At 38.2% G+C, this 19,139-nt stretch overlaps 1 protein-coding gene and 1 long non-coding RNA gene across 2 annotated transcripts in view; one reads left to right on the top strand and one right to left on the bottom strand.

The window, feature by feature from the left end:
• The window catches only part of LOC139471500 (uncharacterized), a 147,211-nt gene that overhangs the window by 25,747 nt on the left and 102,325 nt on the right, over positions 1-19,139 (bottom strand). The window contains exons 112-119 of the mRNA XM_071253857.1: positions 18,701-18,967; positions 18,042-18,190; positions 16,275-16,416; positions 15,441-15,544; positions 14,239-14,442; positions 13,974-14,148; positions 13,370-13,635; positions 443-598 (exon numbers count right to left, since the gene is read on the bottom strand). Coding sequence (XP_071109958.1) covers positions 443-598; positions 13,370-13,635; positions 13,974-14,148; positions 14,239-14,442; positions 15,441-15,544; positions 16,275-16,416; positions 18,042-18,190; positions 18,701-18,967 — 1,463 coding nt within the window. The remainder of the gene's footprint in view (positions 1-442; positions 599-13,369; positions 13,636-13,973; positions 14,149-14,238; positions 14,443-15,440; positions 15,545-16,274; positions 16,417-18,041; positions 18,191-18,700; positions 18,968-19,139) is intronic.
• On the top strand, positions 5,815-11,238 carry LOC139471501 (uncharacterized). Its single transcript, XR_011653841.1, has 3 exons — positions 5,815-5,902; positions 6,161-6,242; positions 10,819-11,238. It is a non-coding gene; the product is annotated as an uncharacterized lncRNA (long non-coding RNA).

Below are 19,139 nucleotides of genomic sequence, written 5' to 3'. Positions count from 1 at the left end.
ATTGCTAGGATTTTTTACAATGCCAAATGTGGTGGGTGAAATGGGGCTTATCGTCGTGTTCAAGATTATTGCATTTATATCGCGATACGTGTGTGCACGCGGACACGCTGGTGTGTGGCTGTTTGTAATAGTATGGGCTCATGTCAGTATTAAAGTGCCAGCCCACCGAGATACCTCACCACAGTTTTAACATGAATACCCACTCGGACACAGTATACTGCCACTGAGTACAACATTTCTTGTATTAATGTTGAGCGCCAGGTAGGTCAACAACAAGTACCATATTTTAACGTCTTTTGGTATGATGCTGGGATCGAACCACCGACCTTCCGTTTTCTGGGCAGATGCTATATCCACTCGACCACGGAGGCGGCCTTACAAAATCAATGGGGACTTGTATTCTGAAAGTAGGCATGTCCATGACAGTTCCATTATTACATACCTCAGCAACAGGATCAACCCTGCAACAGGCACAGGCGGGTTCAGGCCAGACAGGTCTTGGTGTGTAGTCAAAGTCCAGGATGTAGTCATCTGGGCCGTCCCAGAACAAGACACTGGTGACCGCCTGACCATCACCTGCTGCTGCTCGGATAGATAGCTGAAACACACGGAGAAAACGTCTTGCCGTTACACACATTCTGTTATTCGAAATATGCTTGTAGCGAGTGAACGTTGTTTTACTCAACAATCAATATTACGGCCGCATGTTCATCATCAAGACCAGATGAACTAGTGGTGGAAATTATTAGCAACATCCACCGAGTCTGATCATCCGACTCATACGACAAGAATTGGCTCCTTCCACAGCAAAAAAAGTGTAGGTTTCCGTCTTCCGGAAACCCTCTGGAAACCTTCCGGATACCTTCCCATTTTGGATCCGGCCCGGATACCTTCCGGAAACCTACCGGAAACCTTCCAAAAAAAATGTCAAAATTTGGGGGGTGCATTTTGTTCACTTAAGTGTGAAACACATAAAAAAATTAATTTGAAAATACCAAGCAATTTGAAGGTTGTTGAAGGCATCTGGAAGGTTTCCGGAAGGTTTCCGGAAGGTATCCGGATGCAAATTTTCTTCATGACTTGCTTCTGGTAAATAATGTTAGCCTGTGCATTACAGATACCTGTTGTAATATTCTGTGTTATTTTAATGGTAAATATCCTCCTAAAACATTTTTGGAGAAGAAAATTGTTCAATTTCATATTTTGTCCTTTTCGGATGTTAATGGTATTTAATGAACAAACATCAGTTCTTGTATAATGATATCCTTAAATTTCATGTCCAGACTTCCAGTTTGTACTGAGAAAAAGAAAAAGTCATTGACAATGTGCTCACTTGGGCCTTTGGTCCTAGTGAGATGATAATAAGACTATTTGTAACGGTACATGTACTTGTTATATCCAAAATACTAACTTCATTGACATTTGCCTCACCCTAGTTTTATGGTACTACAGTAAGCTCTTCCTCAGTTACTGTGAATTATTTTATTAAAAGGGATTGACAGTTAATTTGACACTGGAGTTGTAACCACTGCACATATATGTGTATTCAAATAATATAACAACGATGTGCTTAATACTTCACAAATATCTCCAGAAATAGGCATTTTAGTTATAATTGCAGAAATACTTTATGAATGACCCCTTCACTGTTGCCTTGATCTTACACTTCAACCCCTCATGAGTTATCACTTTTGAGTGTGAATTTGACCTTCAATATCAGTGATAAATATTTCAAAACCATTTCAAAGAGCTATCCAGCACATAAACCAAATATGCAGTCCTTTGGTAGAATTCAACATATCATTGACCAAAATATGGAAGTAATGTAACCAGTATATGTATAAGAGTTACTAAGACTTCTGTAGAAAAGGCAATTTAAGGGAAAATGTAGTATATATAGATCACACACGACCTTTTTCCAACTTCGACCCCTGCCCAAAGGAAGAGTTAGACCACAAACAAACTTTTTGTCTGGTTGTGACTTTAACCTTTGACATAACAGATCAATGTGTCATCAGACGTTTTCAGAGCAAAGGAAACATGTGTTATTTATCTTGAGATGCCCAAGCAATGCATGGTTTCATAAGATAAGTGTGGCTATTAAACTGAGGCAAAATCATGAAACATCCCCAATTACACAGCTGGTAAATGAAACATAAGCAACAATCAAATTATCAATTTCTTTTATTCATATGCCTATAGTATATCGCACATTGAACAGTGTTCACATGATGGTTCCTGATGCAGTATGCAATTTCATCCTATTCTTCAATACTCATAACAGAGTGTGATAACTGTTCGCTTGACAGTACCTACGGATTATGTTCACCAGTTCAGATAACTTACTTTCCCTCAATCCTTCTTTTCTTTCTATATTGCCATGGATGAACAGGAACCAGGATGAGGGGATAACAGTTAGACTCTATCTCTGCTGCATTGTGTTAGTAGAATTGTGAACTTTCCATTTGGTGTTTGGGTCCACATTTAAAGACAATAAGTCCCATTTATCATTCCTTGCAAGTGTTTACAAGAATTTCCTGAATGTCCTGGAAGAATTACACTCCAGCTTGGCATTGGTTGGTCTTCTCACATTAGCCAGACCAGCCTTTGTGTGTCCCAGTACCATTTGGCATACAATTTCTCGGTCGGCCTCCATTGAAATAACAGGACCCTCATCATCGCTGTCTGCAAATCACCTCTGATATCTGAAGGGGTGCAGCCTCTGTTTAGGACTCCCTTGTCTGGTCCTTCCAGACTGTCAACCTGGAGTACTCATCCAGGGATCTCAAGCAGGACTTCAGTTTCTGCAGCATTATGTAAAAGGATTTTAGCAATCAAAAAGAATTGTTGCCACATGTACTTACAGATAGAAGGCAGCAAAATCACTTAAGTTGTCATATGTGAGTCTTGTTATATGCTAAACATTTAAGATAATCACATCTCAAATCTCAACCAGACAAACCAGTGACTAATGTTATGAACTCGGTCCAGACAAACCGATGATAACTATTATGGACAATATCCCACATCACTGTGGTATGATTACATGTGATCAATGAGCCTACTCAATCACAACCTTATCTATTAATTAGGCTTGGAATGCTGGGAATCTTTTTAAGAGATGTCATTTAGTGATTGTTTCAACTCATCAACATGGAAAAATATATATTCACAATCCTTGTCATATAGCCAAACTATTGCTGGATGCAGTGTTACATAAATGATTTGGCTTTAACACTGCTTTGAACAGTATTCCAGATATATCACCGCATGTTAGTTTGATGTGGGAAGAAAGTCCTAAGTGATGCAGGTCTTTGATGAATCCCACGAGTATGTGTATAATGCTGACAAACCTAGCAACATAATCGGGGAGAACCAGGATTTGAACCCATGACTATAGGTTTCTGCTAAGCCCAAGAGATGCAACTTTGCACAGAAAATTGTAGTGCCTTAGATAATAGGACATCCGTGCCTACAGCGATAAGGAACAAACTGAAGACATATTTGCAAAATAACCATATGAACCAAACAGAATAATTTCAAAATATTTACCACTCACTGTTGCTCTTCTATGGTCTTTCTTTGCATTGATGCTGCACGGATGACTGTCTCTTTTATTCATCCGGACATTCTACAAACATAAGCATGATAAGTAGCATTCACATCACAGAAATGTCTAAACTGTACATGTTGTACATTTGATTCAAATGAAAAGACCCCGGTTGTGATTCCGACTTAGAACTACCCTAATCATAATAATTCATGTCAAACATTCAGAGATGACATTTATCCCCATATTTAACAAATGTTAAAACAATATTTTGACAACAAAGTCAGGGTCATTCAACACATACATTACATAGGAAATAACTTGTTCGACAATGCAGAGAGATCCTCACCGAGGTGAATATCATTCCATGAATTATTGCCACATTTTCTTGAAATGCAGATTAATGCAATGCAGTATTTACTTTTATTTCTAGGCTATTTGTTTGGCTTTTCCATGGCACTGTTTTGACAGAGATCTAACCTTGATATGACACTTTGTTCAGAAATGATATAAATAAGAGAATACTTTATTATTCCAGAGAAAATTTGGGTTACATAGTAAAAGCACAGAGAAACAAGTATAAGATTCATGATTTAAGTTAAATACACTCGACCCGTGAAGATTCCAGGGTAGACTAGGTCTTCAGCAACCCATGCTTGCCGTAAAAGGCCATTATGCTTGTCGTAAAAGGCGACTAACGGGATCGGGTGGTCAGACTCTCTGACTTGGTTGATGCATGTCATTGATCTAAATTCCGTGGCTCGATGCTCATGATATAAATCACTGGGTTGTCTGGTCCAGACTCGATTATTTACAGACCGCCGCCATATAGCTGAGTGCGGCGTTAAACAACAAACCAACCTAAATACACACACAAACACAACATCCAAACACCAGGGTTAGAAATTGGCCCTAGTCATTTTGACAATTTAAAGGTTTTGCTATATGCTATCATTTTAGGACTAGTGGACTGAAAGTGTTAGTTTCTACCGCTGCAAACACTAATCAACTAATGAATTGAGTGGTCAGACTAGGTTGTCATCATACTCTGAGGGCATGGATCTTTGCTGAAAATAACAATCACTAGATTGCCTGGTCCATGTTCAATTATTTACAGGCTGCCATCACAGAGCTGGACTATTGTGAGTGTGATGTTTCACATTACATTGAAATATACCATGATGAATACATGTAGTTTGTATTTATCACAAACAAAAATACTCACTCAATACTTGGTATCCTCCCTGAGGATGTCTGTGAACCTCCCCACAAACCCTGAACCTGCTGAAACAGAAAACAACTAACTTGTCTTTATCCTTTCAATGTTTCAGTGTGAATTTGTTAAAGATTGATAAGCTGTCATTATTCATTGTAATCCATATCTCACTCTCAGGTGGTTCAGGTGGCAACACATGATTGGAATTGAATGCCACGTTTTGTTTGAAATGCACTTTGCCAGAGTTATACCCTTGGTAACTAACCCTCATCATCAAATCCCAGCGTTATGTTGAGAATAAGGACACGACCCTTAAAAGTCCTGCACCTGTAGCTCTTATGCAATCCCAAACAGAAATACCATGTCACAACAAACACTTGATCATAATAATAACAAAGGGTTTCCGAAAACAACAAAACTAAAAGGGCCCTTGACGTTTACAGTAGTAACATGGAGATCAGGAAAATATCTAAATCAATCCATTCCATAAGATCTCTGTATAGAAATCATGGAACATTATGTCTCGAAGCCCTGCTACGTACCTGGCATCTGCAAGCTGCTCTTCCTTCCTTCGGCTGTCAATCGAGTTTTCAAAATACTTGACGTCCTCGTTGTGGATGGCTCAGGTGGATTTCGACCGGGATTTCCGAGTTAGAGGTGATTGAGAACAATGTATCGATACACGAGGTAAGCATATCGCAAATCAAGCATCACGGTGTACATCGATTACACGAGGTTTGAGCGTTTGTTTACATTTGTGTTCCAAAATGGCGCCCTCGGCCATACAGGGAATTATGGGTAGACTTGCTTGTCCCGGAATAACACGAGTTGGTCACGAATGACGAGCGGTCATTTCTGCAGCAGTTACGGAAAGAGACGAGGTTGGCCGATTACAGTTCATACAGGCCATATTGGGAGCCGCGGGGATTTCGACAGTGTGTATTAGGAAGTGTACCTATGTGGTGTATGGAATATGCGTTTGCCTACCATGCCAGGCAGTGTGACAAGGGATATCCCAGCGGATGTAATATTCCTACAGCAGAAATGTTTCACAACCTCGATTGCAGGGAGCTGAAGATGTGACATATTCAGACAGAGACCATAATACATAGACTGTTATATGGTCTCTGATTCAGGTAAGGAATATGTTAATAATATTGATCACGTATTAAAGTTATTTATCTTCTGTAAGCCACTTATTCTGTTTTATATATGTTAGTAAATGTGTGATTTAATTTTTGTAGGATAAGCAATCTACCTAACTTATGTTAATCCTTGCTAATGTATATGATGTAGAAATATGTTTGCTTATTTATATTCCTTTATCTAGATACTCTATAGTGACTCATTTTTTTAGTTCATGCCGTACCGACTAAATAAACTTACTTTTGCAGGTGTGAATAATCAAGAACAAATTAAATGACAGGAGTTTTGCAACAGTGAACATTGTGAAGTGGAAGATAAGACATTTGAAAGGTATGGATATTTTCACTTGAACTTGTTGAAGAATACCGTGATGACAACTTTATCATGTTGGGAATTTTGGCGGTGGGGTAGCCTAGTGGTTGAAGTGCTGAAGACCAAGGTTCGATTCTTGGGTACAATGTGTGAAGTCTATGTCAGGTGTCCCTTGCTGTGGTATTGCTAAAAACAGCGTAAAACCATACCCACTCATTTGGGGATTCCGGGTTGGAATTGGTCCCCATCAACCTATGCTAGTTGTAAGAGAGGGTTATACTATAAAGGGAAATAGTACCTCGGCTACTATTGCCTGGTGAAAACAGCACCTTGTTATTTTTTTTACCTTGGGTCTGAATATGCCCGAATACATGAAATTAAACTTGCATGGTCACTTGTAAACACAAATAACTGAGAAATGTTCAAAAAGGTTTACATTAAAAACTAGCATCTACTTGCCGACTCTGATTTGGAGATGCAACTAAACTTATTGTGAAAATATAATATGCTTTGATTTCTTTGAAGTAAAATAAATGCAATTAAACTTGCAAACACAAATAATTGTTAAATGTTAGTCACCTAAAAATAGTTTACATTAGAAATTAGCCTCTGCTCAAATTTACTCATGATTCTGATTGGGAGGTGCAACTAAACTTATCATTGAAAGATCACATGCTTTGAAGTTTTAAGTAGCTTTACTCAGATTAGCTCAATGTCAAGCTGAACCTGAGTCTTGCGAAAATGTCAAGAAACTGGACAACAGGTATACTATATATGTCATGTTTATTTTAGTAAGTAGGAAATAAATAGTAATTTTATAGAAATTTCATTTATATATATTTCGGCCAGGAATCAACATGTCTCTCCAGATAACAGACAACAATTAGTAGCCTTTTTTGCCAAATCAAGGTGCTGTTTTCGTTGGAGAAATCAGTGCCATTTTTCTGAGGTGCCGTTTTAGCCTCACCCATAAGAGATAACCTAATAGATCAGGTGATCAGACTCAGTGACCTGGTTCATGGCATCTGACAGTGACCATCTAACAGTGTGGATTGATGTCCACAATATTAATCACTGGATTGTCTAGAATTTTGGGCCTACCCTTAGAATACAGTACCTAACTTTTCAAACAGGTCACAGTATCCTGTGATGTAATTAGTAGTATTCTGTTGCCTGGCACACTGGCAAAACAATGCATTGTGATGTCAGGGGTCATTGGATGTGCATATATATGCTCTCTTCAGTGGTCTATCGTCTCCACACGCAAATTATTTGTTTACTAAATATTGTTTTAAACATTTATATGTGAACTGGATGGGTAAACAAGCAAAAACTTATTTGAATACCGCTCCAGAATTAGAATACAATATGATATGACAAAAGTACAGTCAAGGAATACAATTATATACATGTTCTTATTATAGAAACTACGTTGTCGGCGCTGTCAGGTCACATTTTTAGTATTATAAATTTAAGATGCTATGTACAATCACAAAACCTGAATGTAGTCTTCTACTGATTTAAGAATTTCTAAGTTTATTTTTGACGTCCCTTCAGGATTACCTAATAGAACTGAATTTAGATCATATCCCTTAACATAATAGTACATATTCTGTCTTAAATCATTGTAATTTGGACATATGAGAAAGAAGTGAAGTGCATCTTCAGTGTGATGGCCACAGCTACATGCAGTATTATCTTATAAATATTGCCTGCGGATGCACATTTTATAACAAGTGCTTGTTTATTTTCTATATACTTTTATTTCATTTTTTACTTATTACAGTGGTTAAAATGATTATAAATATAAATTGAAACTAATAATGTGCAATAAGCGGGTTATAGCTGAAACGACACCTTAGCAAAACAGCACTGACTGGCGAAATACTCGCCGAAAGCGAAAACGGCGATTATTACTTGACGAAAATGACACCTTATTTTTTTTTTTACCTTGGTAAAATAAATGAAATTAAACTAGGATTGATAACTTGCAAAGACCAATAATTGTGAAATGTTAAAACAAGTTTACAATAGAAATTAGCCTCTACTCCAACTTATCCTATACCCGACTCAATTTATTGTGATAACATGCTTTGAAGTAAAATATATGGAATTAAACACACATCGTCTCATACAAACACAAATGCATGTAGTTGTTAAACGTTGAAACAAGTTTACCTTCGAAATTAGTCCCCTACTCCAATTTACTCACCGACTCTGATTGGCAGACACAGCTCACTTGTTGTGAATGTATTTTTCACTTTAAAGTTTAAAGTACTCAATGTCAAGCTGAAACTGTATTTAAGAATCCTAACATGGTGCAATTTTTCACAATGGCCTTTCGATGTGTCATTTGAACATGTTGAAAGGTTTTACAAGGGATATTTGTAACCCAATACTTTCCGTAACGGGCGACATTGCTCGTCTAAAAAGTTGACTAACGCCATCAGGTGGCGATCAGGCTCGGTGACTTGGTTGATGCATGTCATTGATCCCAATTGTGTGGGTCGATGCTCATGATGTCAATCACTGGACTGTCTGGTCCAGACTCGATTATTTACATATAGCAGGAATATTGCTTGAGTGCAGCATAAAACAGCAAACCAAATCATAAGTGTGGGATGAATGATTTGAAATTAGCAAGTTTAATGTGACCTTCAATCACTACAACCTGATCTGAGTCTTGAAAAGATATGACTTTGATTCAGTGAAAATATGCATCATGATAGTTTCAACTGTAGATACAGTTAATCTGTTTTTTGTACAGTTTCTGTTTATTCAATATATATTTTGTTCAAATAAGCTTTGCCTCTTCACCAACCCTATTCCTCTTTTGGAATAAATAGTGTCTAATAATTCAAACACCATCACCATCATCCTAGTGAACACAACAAAGAAATGCACATCAAAAACGTCATTATTATTATTTCTGATCTCTGATAAATTAGAAAAAAACTGTTATCCAGCAAGATACATTTCCTTGGTCCCAAGAAGCATGTTACATAGTAAACTGACTCGATAAGTTGAATAGCAGTTGTAAAGGCACAACTGACTAAGCCGTCACTACTCAATTAAGTAATTAACAGACAATTGCAAGTACTAATACCCACCCGACACTAATTGCCCTGTTAATCCCTAGTCCACAATGAGTTGACATTGAGTTCATTTTGCTAATTAGCTGTTTTTAGAGTAGCAAGGTAATAAACATCAAAGGTGGGGCAGGCTTTGATCATGTGTTCTGTAGAAGAGATGATGTCACTTGTTTTATGTTTATTTAGGATTAGCTACATCCCTTGATGCTACCAAGGCAGCCCTTGAGATTATCAGACAGTTTGGCTAGACACAAACTGATGTCTCCCTTGTAGCACACTATGTGTCAGACACAGACTTTGACCACTCTGTGCAGATGCATATCAATGCATAAAGAACATTGGGTAGATGATTCAACAATGCCACACAAGTCAAAGTTGGGTTTCACTGTATTTAGAAACAGACGATGGATTCAAAACTTTATAACAGTAATTATGATTAATTTAAACTTTGCCAGGCCAATATTTTGGCAGATTTGCATGTTATTGTTAATCTTCATTTAGTTAATTTTCAAAAAAGATAGGATGAATGATAAAATATGATAATGAGTCATGAATATTTGAATTCAGATCAGAACAAACAGGGAGGGTCACCCCAAAATGTGAGAGTCTCTAGGGGAGACTTTTGACAAAATGGACAATAAAATATAAAGTGCTTTGCATTTTCTTTCAGTGAGGGTTGTGTCAAAAATGAATGAGAACATACCGGTAATACATGACCGGCCCCTTTAATGTAATATACATAGTTTTTAGTTGATGGTTCAGGTTGTACTTTTCAGTTGAATTTCTTATCACTGTCTATGATGGACTACCAATTAACGGTAGATATTTAATATCCATAATAACTTAGATAAATGCTTCTACAGTCTCATCCTAATTTGTCAAAATTTGGATTTCAATATAGCTTCCATTAATGAATTAATGAATTTGGTGAGAATATCTATTGTCTGAATTCCTAATATACTTTCTTTTGTATTTGGTGTGCAAGGGTAGCCTAGTGGGTGAAACAGTCTCTGAAACCCGGGTTCAATTCACCACATGGGTACAATGTGTGAAGCCCATAGCTGGAATATTGCTAACAAGCTGCATGAAACTATACCAACTCACTCGCTCATTATGTTGTATTTTGAGATCACTTACATGACATGTGTTTTGATAATTATGAATAGTTGCATTTATGTATTTATGTATAAGAACCTATGTAACTTAGTTTTGCATAGTCTTGTTTACCCTTCCTTACATTTTGATGTAATGCAAACACTCAAGCAAAATTCAGGTGAACCTTGTGGTATTGTTTTCGAAGACCGCATACATTTTTGTATTTTCTGAACACTTTTCTGTTTGCAATGGCTTATTTACATGTTCAAAGATTGGTTAAATATCAGTTGCAAGATAAATTGTCAATACCTCACTGTTTGAGAAAACAACTTTAAACATTTGTAAATATGTGTGTGTTTCATAACTTTTGACTAACAAGTTTCTAAAGATGTTATGAAATGTTTCAGGTACCTGGATTTCACAATCTGACACCAGCTACATTTAAGAAGATCTTGCTCACACAATTCAGACAAGGGACTCGCCGGAAGATGAACAGTACTCCTGATAACAACCAACAGATTCACCTCAGAAAGTGATGATTCTGAATGAATAATGCCACTAATGTGACTGTAGGTGGTTTTATTATGACACTAATGAAGTCTGAATGAATTTATGCCAAAGCACTGTGACTATGTCCAGGTTGTGTACACCGATGCTGACCATACAAATCTGAATGACTTTTGTGGTTTACTGCAGAAACATAATTGACTTTAGATATTCTTCTTCAATAAAATTCTTCTGAGATTTGACTAATTTGTTTATTTAGAAAATGGCATTGAAGCGTCTGTTCTGTAAGGCCTTGCAAACACCACTGGTTACTTTATGCTAGTTCCTCTTCTTGCTTGATCAAATTTCAATTTGTGATATGTACCAATGAAATGCCATATAATCAATAAATAAGATTTTTTTCCAAAAACATGATTTGTTTTGCTTCATTAGCATAAAGATATATAATACTGATCAGCCATAACATAGGTGCTGAACAAATATGAAATGTACTAATGCCCTGAATGTTTTCCTACTATAAATACTTAACAAAAGTTGTAGTTCCACCATAGTAGACAAATGACATTGATATTTTTTCTGTACTTTATTTAGGTGTTTTCTACGGATGCCATTAGTCTTATGCACCAATTTGGGACAATTGTATTCTGTTTTATATTCCCATGAAACTACACTGTCCCGATATAACAAGCACTGATACCGTTCCAAACTAATCTGTTAATCTCACCAGGGCCAAATGCCAAAGCACATAGCCAATGACTTTCCATTTTTTTCTGAGTGAGAATGCTGTTTTGCCACTTTAAGCAATATTGCAACAATATCATGGTGGCGGACACCAGCAATAAGCTTCACACATTGGACCCATGTCGCAAAACAACTTGTGAACAATGCATGCCCACATATCTCAGTTTGAGGAGGATATTTACCATTAAAATAACACAGAATATTACAACAGGTACCTGTAACTTTTTCTTTTTCTCAGTACAAACTGGAAGTCTGGACATGAAATTTAAGGATATCATTATACAAGAACTGATGTTTGTTCATTAAATACCATTAACATCCGAAAAGGACAAAATATGAAATTGAACAATTTTCTTCTCCAAAAATGTTTTAGGAGGATATTTACCATTAAAATAACACAGAATATTACAACAGGTATCTGTAATGCACAGGCTAACATTATTTACCAGAAGCAAGTCATGAAGAAAATTTGCATCCGGATACCTTCCGGAAACCTTCCGGAAACCTTCCAGATGCCTTCAACAACCTTCAAATTGCTTGGTATTTTCAAGTTAATTTTTTTATGTGTTTCACACTTAAGTGAACAAAATGCACCCCCCAAATTTTGACATTTTTTTTGGAAGGTTTCCGGTAGGTTTCCGGAAGGTATCCGGGCCGGATCCAAAATGGGAAGGTATCCGGAAGGTTTCCGGAAGGTTTCCGGAAGACGGAAACCTACACTTTTTTTGCTGTGTTCGGACCAAATCTACCCCGGAATCCCCAAGGGGTGCCACTATTAAGGCCAGGGAGGGACAGTGAATCAATGAGGTGTTTCATCTTTTTGTGTAAATATTCCTCTTTGTTCTGTTTCATAGATAGTCGAAAGTGATCATATACATTTACTGTTATGTGGACATTAATAATTTAGTAACAATTATATTGAATTCATTTCTTATAAATTTGCATTTGAAGCCTCAGGGACTGTGACAATTATTTTACACGATTTACGTCACCAGTTGCATTAGAGTGCAGTGACCCATTTGCAGGTACATTCGTCACACTTACGCAAAAAAGTAGTTCCAGTTCCGTAAGTAAAACTCGTTTTAATTAACAAGAGTTACTTTTACTAATTAACATCAGAAATGAGTAAACATATGTTACTTCTTAGAATGTTTGGAAATAATTTGCATTAACTTCAAAAATAAACAATGTTCACTCACAATTGCGCATGAATACAAGTATGTGAACAACTTTCAAAATGGAAAACTGCCTTTAAGCATAGATTGGAAAACGTAGCCTGGGTGGACTAGGTGACAGGAGACCCGTGAAGATCCGAGGCAGACCCATGATAGCCGTAAAAGGCGACTAACGGAACAGGTGGTCAGGCTCGCTGACTTATTTGATGCATGTCATCGATCCCAATTGTGTGGATCGATGCTCATGATGTCAATCCCTGGATTGTCTGTTCCAGACTCGATTATTTACAGACCGCCGTGATATAGATGGAATATTAATTAATGATGCTGAGTGCGGCGTTAAACAACAAATCAACCAACAAACTGGATGACAGGATCTATGTGACCGTTTGTACGTGAATACCTTATACTCCCTGCGATTGACAAGATCATACATGTAGTAACGTTGGTCTTTGAGCATAAATTGGAAAACGTATCTTGGGAGGTGGATGGGGAGTAGGCAACAATACCTATGAGACAGTTTGTATCATCATACCTTATACTCCCCGCCATTGACAAGATCAGCATCTCTGAAGTAGGTTCCGGAAAACATGGTGTCAGTCTTGGTGTCTCGGGACAGTTTGATGTCCACTTTGCCGGACTCGGGATGGACGTTGGCTGACCTGTAGGTCAAGGTCAAACTACGGTTGTTGCTGTCGTAGTTCCGGTCTGACTCCAGGTACTTCCACTCCGAGTCATCAAATTTGACCTGTTTGACAGGACATGGAGACTCGTTGGGCACAGGGTGGTGCAGGAATGTGCCTGTTAACGATTGCAGCTGGATTCATTAACTTGACAAATCCCCCAAATGAGGATTATTAATATACTAGAAGTAGAAATCACGAGGGCTACTGAATACAGGACATGTACTGTCAATACAATGTATCAGTACCACTAATTGTCTGTCTGGATCATAAACTAGTTTCGTCGTACTTCATATATTGAGATTATAAAGTTGCATGTATCTAAACATATTAACGACATAACTCACAAACGCGTGTAACACACTACCGATTTCTTTCATGAGCAAATCATGTATCCAACTTTGACAACCTTTGGAAAAGCAAACGCGAAGGTTATATTAGTGCTTGAATAGGCACCTGTGATCACGTTGGCAGAGCCGCTCCAGCTGATGTCGTGAGTGAAGTCGTGACCGTCGATGACGAGGCCGGAGGAGGGGAGGGAGTTGTCATACAGGACTGGTGGAGAGTCTAATGTCGACTTGAGACCAGCAAAGTTCTCCGCCACGAGACGCACGAAGTAGGGAGTGTTGCCCTTGAAGGAGAAAATGTGAAAATTCAATATCTTCCAGGATGTGTCCGTACACGTGTCAAAATCTACATCCAGTTCTTGTAAATCACCAACCTGCATAGTGATGTCCATGAATTTATAAGACGTGTAGTTGACATCAATCTCTATGGAATCTACGATAGTTTCTTCCGCCGAGTCTTTGTCACAGGAGGCTCTCTTCAGCAGGGCAGCGTGGTAGCAGCGGATCCCCGAGTCTTCATCACTGAAGTCTGTCCAGTAGGTCTGAAGACTCTCACTGCTCGCCGAGTAACTCAGTTTCTGACAAGTGGAACACAATGGTTGCTGTTAAATATTTAGATCTACAATAACACAAAAGATTCTGAGTTTCCAAAAATACATCTTTTCAATAGTTAACTTTCCTTTATGTCGAGCAATATTCCAGCAGGTCCAGAAATGTTGGTGTCTACATTGCACAACTTTTGAGGGACAGTCGAGCATCCTCCTTCTTGCTCTCGAGGCCTTCGTAAAGTTTCAAAAGGTTTTATGGTAGACATATATTTCCAACTTTGACCACTAGTGACAACATTCCCTATTTTGTACCATAACTTTCCGTGTGTTTTATTCCGAATAACAACTGATTTATGTTTGTGACGGGGGCCACGGGTGGGGCAGGATACGTTCACATTTTCGCGAACACCTCGTATCATCACAAAACACATGCTGTTGAAGTGCGGCGTTAAAAAAGATAGAAAAATAAAACATGCCAATGCTAATGTCGGATTGTACATTGGAGATTTTGCATTGTTATGGAAAGGCACGTGTCACTATTATTTTATCAACGCGTATGTTTGATATGATATATTTCTTTCATTACATAAATATATCATCATCCAAGAACCTTTCCCTAAACTTCATTACTTTACCTAATGGTACTGTATGGTCATCATCAGTTGGTACACCTTCCTCTTCAAGACGTACGACGAACTTGATAGTATAGTATTCAATAAAATAAAGTAACTGCTGAATTCCTACCATGTTTCAAAGATTTCCTAACTGGTCACTAATTCAAGCCATATATGCCAAATTGTTGCACTGCTAAGCAATACCGAAAACGTCGAAATCAAAGGAAAGAACATGAAGTGATTAGATCACTTAAATGCAATAATTGTTACTTTAAGCTGCGAATAACGTGATATCTTGCGGGTGCCAGGACTTTCGAGCTAGTGATGAGTTACTGTCCTAGCGCGAGGAATACATTATTCGAGGCATGGAAGAACCTGGTTGATTGATTTATAAACCGTATCTCTGTAACGAACCATGTCGTAATAGGGCCCTGTTCTGATCCTGCCTTTGACTGGAGGTGTGACGTCCACCTGGAACTTGTGACTAGTCACGTTGCACTCTCCGGCCTTGTCAGCACCTAGAGTAATGACATAGTGGCAGACAATCACATGACAAAAGAAGCGAGTGGGTGAAAGCTGTTTCACGTCAGCAAAAATATCAGGTCTGACTAACCAGTGGTCGACAGTATCAATCCACGATGATAAAAATCAGCCATGTCATACATTTTGACCACCGAATCCGCAAATGTCGGCTCTAATAACACGTTTGGCATCTATACCACATCTATTCCCACGTGGCTGGTATTTAAAATCGAACTAAAGTTAATAAGAATCGGAGTATTACATATATTAGTCTCTTTCAACTCTCATCTTTGAGGCTAGACGCCATCTTCAGAATTTGTTAACATTATGATTATCTCTATTCAAATCTCAGTCTAGTGCATGTACTTTATGAATGCGAAATAATTATAGATATGTGGAAAGAACTAACTAATTGTACAACAACCAAGATTGGAAATACAATAAATTGTAACAGGGGTAAGTTTTTATTTAGCTTTATGGAAAAACGCAACGGTGTCTTACACTTGAAAGCAACAAGGACAAACATAATATATTCAACATGAGACACAAGTATAACGTTGTCTTGAGTGAGAGTGAGGGAGTGAGGTTTTAGGCCGCTTTCAGCAATATTAATGTGTAATGTCATGTATTAAATGTACCTGATGGCCCAAAGTGCAAAATACAAAATACAAAAAATAAGAGTTTAAGATGTAATACATGCCCCTCTTTAGTTAAGTGTATACTTACCGACAACCCAAGCATAGTAGACTCCATTCTGTTCCAGAGACAGATTTTCAAACTTCATGAATGTGTCCTTCCCGACATTTTGTAGGTCCACAATGTTGAAAATCCCTTGTCGTTCATCGTCAGTGATGGAGCCTCTTTCAGTCTGAAACAAACCGCCAATATTAACATCCTTTCATGGCATTCGAATCTTAAACAAGCAAACGAAGTCATCTACACTCCAGCCCATTGTCCAATCTTAAAGGCAGTGATATGTGCAAACAAATGTCACGTCATGTGACTTTATCAGTTGTCAGTTTTTCCACATGTTCTGAAAGAGGTTGAATACAAGAGCTACTCTTTACCATCTCCATAAAACTTTGTACAAATATATGCTTCAGTAAGACTGTATTTATAAACAAAGGTTATAATCATCTTCCAGTAAGTGAAGGCTAAGATTATTTAGTATCAGTAAGCACTGCAGAATTTACTCATTTAATAATCATTAATTGAGCATTGTTATAAAGGAAGGTATTGTTAAGGTACACGGTACATATAAGGTACAAAATATGTGAGCATGTTGACCCCTCAAAGCCGGGTGAATTTCAAACTCATTTACTATGAATCCTTTTATAGCTTTAACTGCAGTCAACTGGAGTGTCGTTTGAGTGAAATAAGAAAATAAAACGTAATGTTAAAGTCTATCAAGAACAAGGACACATTACTAGACGTAGACTGATATTGTACACAGTTTCATGGATAAGTGCACAACAGAACAGGTATGAGATTGGTTCCATTCAAATCACGTCTACATTTTTAAAATTCATATCGAAACAGAATAATTGGTGGAATCTTAAAAATCAAATGGAACATCTACAAGATTCATAAAGATATCTCTGATATGTTTCGAGTTGCGCTAGAGAAATGAAACCTTCTGCGTCCATTACCTACTAAGTCTAAATTTCACAAACCATTTCAAAATATATTAAAAATGCAGGGGAAACCTTAATAGGGGAAGACACATCTACACCGTATAGAGAATGTGTGTAGCAAGTTTTGTAAAGTTATATCTTATGGTTTCCGAGTTCTGCTAACGATAGGTGACGGATGGATGGACGGATCCAGAATTTTCGTTTTTGGCGTAAATGTGCAGGTCCTTTGAGCTTTTTGCAGTGACCAAATCTCTTGAAATCGGTTGGAAACATTGAAAGGGTTACATTGGCTATCCAACTATTGCTAACTACTATGCTGTCGCGCATGCGCCTTGCGATAGCACCCTCATAGGGGCCTCTGTCATCAATTTAAACTCCTTGAAACGGTTGTATTTCCCTAACGACCACTTATAGGTGTCGGACTTCGTATCTTAGAATTTGGAGAGCTTTCCAACGAGCCATCATGCTAAAATCGCTTAATATTTCAGAAAAGTGTGTTTCACACCTCTCCAGCAAAAGTACATCCAACTCAACAAACAGAAAACAACTTGTTCGCTCTTGTGTGTTTGGGAAAAGCGCCAATTTTCGTTTTTGGCGTAAATGTGAAGGTCTTTCGTAGCACTTTGCAGTGACCAAATCTCTTGAAATCTTTTGGAAACATTGAAAGGGTTACATTGGCTATCCCACTCTGTTTAATTAATCACCATGGTGTCGCGCAAGCGCGTGCGGTGGCACCCTACGGACTCCGTTTCTATATTCCCCCAACTTGGTTGGGGCGAAGGATATTTAGGATAAATTACCAGTCCGGCACAGAAATCGGATAATGGATACGTTGTGCTCCATCTATACTCATACTCACAAACTGTCCACATCTATAGTTGCCCGCCTCCGTGTTGTTGGACAGGCCCACGTAGTACATCATCATGCCAATCTTGGATTCGAACCCGTTCCACGCTACATCTACGTAGGTATGAGTTGTCAGGTATTCCTTCATATCTATAGAACCGGCTGTAATACAACATAGCAACTTTTTTTTCTGGGATGGGATCAACACTGCTTTATAATAATATAAAAAGCAAATCATGCCAGTTTTAAAATCGTTGGGAGAAAAGGCAATGTAGGATGGCGCCTTACTCGTTCAAGCCTTGAGCGCTCAAGTCGTCTAAGGCACGCCAGAAACCCATGATTGTGGGTTCGAATGCCGTTCGCCCTGATTATGTTTCTAGGTTTGTCAGCACCATACCGTGCTCGTGGGTTTCACCGAAGTGGTAAATGTCTGAGACCTGCACCACTTCGGGCTTTCCTCCCACAATAAGCTGATACGCCGCGATATAACTCGAATATTGTTAAAAGCGGCGTTAAACCCAACTCACTCACTCAAGTTTATCTTCTGTGGTCATGTGTGTACTTTCCTTGTACCATACAGAGATACAGAGTGATCTCGTTAAGCATACCATGATACCGTTAGAGTGTAAACGTTGGCTGTACATGGCTGAAAATAATAAGCAGCGATCTTACCTGAAACACCACCATCAAACCCAACAGAGAAACCATTGGATGTGACGTCAGCTGTAGACCCAGATCGACTGTGTGCTCTAACGGTGAAGTAGTACGTGGCTGTGATGGGGGTCAGGTCAAGGTCGAAAAAGGTCACAGTCTTGTTCAGACCAACGTTAACAAATGGAACGATGTTGTCACGTGTGCTTGGAAAACGGCGGTCAGTTCCAACGGCAACTTCGTAGAAAGCAACTTCTTGGCTGGTTGATTTTTCTTCAAGAATGTTTTCTACAAGATAAACAACTTGAATATGAAGTTCGTTTTTTTTCAATTGCTGCCATGAGAGTTATATTATCAGAAATTACATGTTGTCGTTATCAACACATTTGTGACAAGCAACAGCTTATTAAAGGTGAGGTGAGGTGAAATGGGGTTTAACGTCGCGTCTAAGATGATTGCA

The sequence above is a fragment of the Haliotis cracherodii genome, unplaced genomic scaffold (genome assembly GCF_022045235.1).
Source record: "Haliotis cracherodii isolate W230 unplaced genomic scaffold, xgHalCrac1.p SCAF_22, whole genome shotgun sequence".
Classification (NCBI taxonomy): Eukaryota; Metazoa; Mollusca; class Gastropoda; order Lepetellida; family Haliotidae; genus Haliotis; species Haliotis cracherodii.
The sequence above is the reverse complement of the archived record's forward strand: the minus strand, read 5'-3'. Positions and strand labels throughout refer to the sequence as shown.